Raw genomic sequence first — 5,310 nt, forward strand, 5'->3', positions numbered from 1 at the left:
CTGAAAGCAGAAAGGAAATTAATAAAATCCAAATTAAAACAATAAATTCAAAAAACTAGAAAAAATAATAAAATTAGAAAACACAACAACTTTTGAATTTAATTCTGAAGATCCAACAGTGTAATAAGTGACTTGATTTTCTATGATCAGATTTTTCAACATGACTTGATTTTCTTTTGGATTTAAACTTATTCATAAAAATATATGTCAAGCCTTTCAAATAATTTCTCTATGATATATTTCCATCTAGCTAATTACTACAAATCTCCATCCAAAAGCTCACAACTTCAGAATCTGCAAGTGCTTAGGCAGCATCATTAACAATTCTCTTAATTTCGTCTTATCATTGGAAGGGTAAGTACTCTTGGTATCATTGCTGGCGAATCAAATTGGACCTTTCTTCACTTTGTCGTACTATCTTCTGCATGCAGAAGGTGATCTTCTTTGTATATCCATGCACATTAATTTATATAATTTCTTTCATGCAAAATTTAAGTCCTTTTGCTAATTAAAGACTGTAAAAGAATCCACGAAGTTGGATAAATTAATGTCGCGCGTCTCATCTCATTGTTTTTAGGCCTTCTTTTTCTACTTTCAAAAGATCACTCTCCTTGTTAAATGTTAATTACTTTATTACAGGGATGGTGTTGTACGATGATTCTGTTAAAGCCTTGCTTCTTCTTCTTTTTTAAGATTATCAGTTTGACGCCTAAAGTGATGGCTTTAATTAATTTAATTAAGGCCAGCGTGTATATTGTTTGAGCCCGATTGCAAACACTGTGCTTGGATTCTAAGTAAGAGCACCATTGCTCCTTTTGAGTTCTGGAAATTTCCCTCCATTTTTCTATTCACTTGTATGCTAATAACAGCTCCTTTAGCCATGGTGAAGTTTGTCCTGACATATTCTATCAGCTGGTTCCTCTCGAGTTGAGACAAGGTATTGATGCAGGTGAATCAGAGTGAACCTCACTTCACTTCGGATTCTATTCATCTATAGCCTACGGGTCTCCTTCTATAAGTAGAAGACCAACTTGGTGGCAACAACAAAACTAATTCAAGAAATAATTAAACTGTCATCGCTGCACTAAATACCTTCTAGAAAGCCTCTCACTGCCACTGTTGCAACAATAGAGCTACATCCAAGAACCATTTCATAATCAGAGTCATGGAATTATCGATAAACATATCCGGACAAGCCTCGAATCAGAGAGACGAGAACTTCCGAAAGTGGAAGGCAGAGAGTTTCCCAGCACAAATACCACCTGATGATGACCCAAAGAAGTTGATGGATAAGGAGTTATACAAGTACGCAGAAGAAGACAAATTTGATGAATTATTTGGTGAACTGCGGCGTGTTTCATCAGCGGAACTATCATCCATCATTTACACACAAGTTAGCCCTTCTGGAAATTCATTGCTTCATGTTTCAGCAAGCAATGGAAGTAAAGATGTGACAGAGCTCCTTCTTCAGCACTTTCCGCTTCTAATGACAAGGAAAAACTTCCACAAAGATACTGCACTTCATTTAGCAGCCGGAGCTGGACAGCTGAGAACTATTACAGTTCTTATCAACAAGGCAAAAGGCCATGGAGAAGCCAGCGACTTTTCTAGTTTTTTGGAGATGAAGAATGATAGGGGAAACTCTGCTTTACATGATGCAGTCATTAATCGTCACCACGAAGTTGCCCGTTTTCTGGTTTCGGAAAGCTCGAAGCTTTTATATACTCAAAACAATGAACGTAAGTCTCCCTTGTATCTTGCAGTCGAGAATAGCATTGACAAGCAGAGTGATGATAAGATGTTCACTATTCTTTTGGATGCTATACCTGATGATGTTGATTTACTTAACAAGCTAGAAGGAAAGTCTCCTGTGCACGCCGCTGTCCAAGGAAGCAAGAGAAGTAAAATATTGATTTTTTTTTATTTCTCCATATATGTTCCCTTGTAACATGCCAGTGTTTCTTTCATTATTTGATCGATTATTCATTTGTTTTAAATTAATTTCAGAAATATTGGAACAAATAGCGAAAGAAAAGCCAGGCCTTTTGCGCCGGAAAGATGAGAAGGGGGGGAATCCACTTCATTGTGCAGCATCCATGGGTTATGTTTCGGAAACTCAATTCCTGTTCGATAAATATCGTGATGGTGCAATCCAGCTAAACGAAGAAGGCAACATGCCTATCCATGTTGCTAGCAAAAAGGGCCACGTTTGTGTAGTTGATGCATACATTTCCAATTGGACTGAGGCAACAGAATTTCTCAACAGCAAAAGGCAGAACATTCTTCATGTCGCCGCAGAGAGTGGAAGGCATCTAGTGGTGAAGTATATCCTACGAAATAACAAGCTGAAAGAACTTATAAATGAGCAGGATCTAGATGGAAATACACCTTTGCATTTAGCATCAAAGAATGGCCGATCCATTGCAACATTTACTCTTGTGCGAAACTCTATGGTTATGAAACGCATAGCCAATGGCGAAAACTTGACACCATATGATGTTGCAGAGAAGCAATCTAAAATAGTGGGAGCAGAATACTCAGGTGAACCAATTCCGAACGGGAAGGTATGTTAAGTAATAATTGCAAAACTAAACTACTTTGGCGTAGATGAAAAAGCAGCAACTATTCGAATGCTATACACATCAAATCAGTAGGCTTTTAGCTTAACAGTACTTCTACAAAATAAAATTTCTAAGTTTTTTTTTCTTTTCTTTTTCCTTAAATTATATACATAAACATCTTTCTCCAAATATTCTTGGTGGGTTTTTTCGGTGTAGGACGACCAAGTTGATCAAAAGAGTGAAAACTATGGACCGAAGCCACTAACAAAGGACAAATCAGATCATGGAGTGGTATGCCTTTTTTCTTTCATTCGATCTTTTATGACATAACTAGTTCCATATTCTATTTTTCAGGTTCTTTTTCCTAAATCATGCCTATAAAACATCTTTTGGTTTTTCAATGTAGGGAAACCAAGTTGATCAAGATGAAAAAAGTGGAGGGAAGGGAAAACTAGATTATTATGGAGTTGTATGTATTCTCCTTCTTCTTTTCCTTCTCCTTCTCCTTCTGCATCTTCTTGTTCTTCGTCATCATCATCATCCTTCTTTCAATTTCTTTTTATCAGAAAACTAGTTGCATATTTAATTTTAAAGATTCCACAATATATGAAACAAATGAGCTTAGGTATGACATTTGAGATAAATTACCGAAGGTACATATGATAATTTAATATTTCGAATTTTAACTAACCCGGACACTTCTTAACTAAAAAAAAAAAAGGAAAATTCTGAATACATATATTCTTTGTCAAGTAATTAATATATAGGTGGCTCATCTCTTTTTATCTGTTGTTGTCCAGATGATGACACTATCGATCTTACATTTCTTTGCTAGCCCTAACAAATCCAAAATAGAATATTTCCGAATTAAGAGCAGGCCTCTACCAAAAGAGGAAATCAAGGGCAGGATCGATTGTCTTCTTGTTGTAGCCGTGCTTATCGCTGGTGTAACATTTGCTGGTATACTCCAACTTCCTCGAAGTGCAGACCTGCCTGAAAGCGGACCTTCTAAAATCACCACCACCACCACCAATAGTACCCAAAACCAGGGCATATCAGCACAAAATGAAGGCATTCTAAGGAATGTTTATATTTATTTTGACATGGTAGCCTTGAATGCCGCGGTCATGGCATCGATAATCCTTTGTTGGGCTCAACTATATGATGTCAAAGTAGCAGCACATGCAGTTTGGTTGGCATCAATATTAACAGGTGGTGCTATCTACTTGATGTGCTTAGCATTCGTCTTTGCCGTTGCTATTAATGTAGGGAACAGTTTTGCCTTCATCGTTGTCACCCTTGTCGTCGGAGGAGCGCTTTTTCTTGTCCAAACCGTGCTTTCTGCTCCATTGATTATTCCGCCGAATGCCAACCAAATCATTGAAAGAATTGCTTCCCCGTACCTCTATTTCGTGTTCTTCATCTGTTATTGCGCTTTTGAGTGGCTGCTTTTTAAATTTAGCAAACGCAGTAAGAAAAAAGGGGAGCAACAATAAACAAAGTCTTCTTGATATGATGCTCTTCGGATCAATGGATTTTGTGTTTAATCATCGTAATAATTTCATTTTGTTGATTGTAACAATTATTTGATAGTTTTATATTTGTAATAATTTGAGTGTATTAAATTCTATGGAAATGTACGGCTCTTGGATGAGCTTTTTCTTTGATGAATAAAATAAAAGAAATGTTTTCTCCTAATATAAGTAATTTTTTTATCCAAATTAATGTGATACTATGTTAGCATTCCATGCAAAATTTAACAAGCAATTCCTGTCCATGAGATGCACTTCCTTGATTTCAAGTTTAAAAAACAAAACAAAAATGTTTTCTTTATAATAAAAAGATGAAAACTACACAATAAACAAATACTTCATAAACAAGGAAGGGTCGGAAACTTCCACCGTTGCTGAATAAATTTTTAGCCTATACCTAGATCTTCCAATTTGTTAAGTTCTCATTGCTTGAGCTAGTAGAAATTGAAGATTTTTGAGCTGAGTGAGGATCTTACAATAATAGATGAGAATATGATCTAACCACACTATGTCAATAGCCTACATATGTTTTTATGGACCAATATAAAAGGTCTAATCGCACCATACTAGGTTAGCATCTTAAAACTGAAATAAAATGAGATCTATTATTGGATTGAGTTTAAAATTTTCTAAGTGATTCTATAGGTAATTTTCAATGAGAAGCCACTTTGTCGTTTATCATATTGTTGGATCTTCTAAAATTAAGCATAAAAGTTGTTGATTGGGCCAATTTTATTATTTTTCTTGATTTTCTTGATTTATTATTTTTATTTTGGATTATGTTTTAATTTCATTAATATTTTTAGAATTTAGGTTGCTTCCTAATAGAGGTAGGTTTTCCTAATTTATTTAAAGGTCTTATAAACCCTTTAAAGAGGCAGCCACCATATACTTAAATTTTAAATAATAAAATTATGAATTTAGAGTTCATATCTGTATCTATTTTTGCTCATTAAAATTCTTTTGTTTTATGTGTTATTGATATCCTATTAGCTTCCTTCTGCGCTGGTTGGTATCAAAGCCTAACGATCCTAAGTTTTATAGTACTTGTTGTGTGTTTCAATTTCACGGATAATTGTTAATTTGTTATATGCTGCCAACAATCATGGTATGAAAAGGTCTTGGAATAGGATGTGGCTAAGGGGATAAGAAGGCTCCTATTTAGAAGAGAAATGTTCAGGAGCTTTTTATGAAGGGCATGTAGAGACAGATCATAA

General features: G+C 35.2%; 1 protein-coding gene across 1 annotated transcript; it reads left to right on the forward strand.

Moving 5' to 3' along the window:
* Window positions 1-1,065: 1,065 nt before the first annotated feature.
* LOC18110220 (ankyrin repeat-containing protein At5g02620) lies at window positions 1,066-4,226 on the forward strand. The gene is made up of 5 exons (XM_006388463.3): window positions 1,066-1,901; window positions 2,008-2,564; window positions 2,778-2,852; window positions 2,968-3,030; window positions 3,362-4,226. The coding sequence occupies exons 1-5, from the start codon at window positions 1,166-1,168 to the stop codon at window positions 4,055-4,057; spliced, it is 2,127 nt and encodes a 708-aa protein (XP_006388525.2). The 5' UTR covers window positions 1,066-1,165; the 3' UTR covers window positions 4,058-4,226.
* Window positions 4,227-5,310: the final 1,084 nt, after the last annotated feature.

The sequence above is a fragment of the Populus trichocarpa genome, chromosome 19 (assembly GCF_000002775.5).
Source record: "Populus trichocarpa isolate Nisqually-1 chromosome 19, P.trichocarpa_v4.1, whole genome shotgun sequence".
Taxonomy (NCBI): Eukaryota; Viridiplantae; Streptophyta; class Magnoliopsida; order Malpighiales; family Salicaceae; genus Populus; species Populus trichocarpa.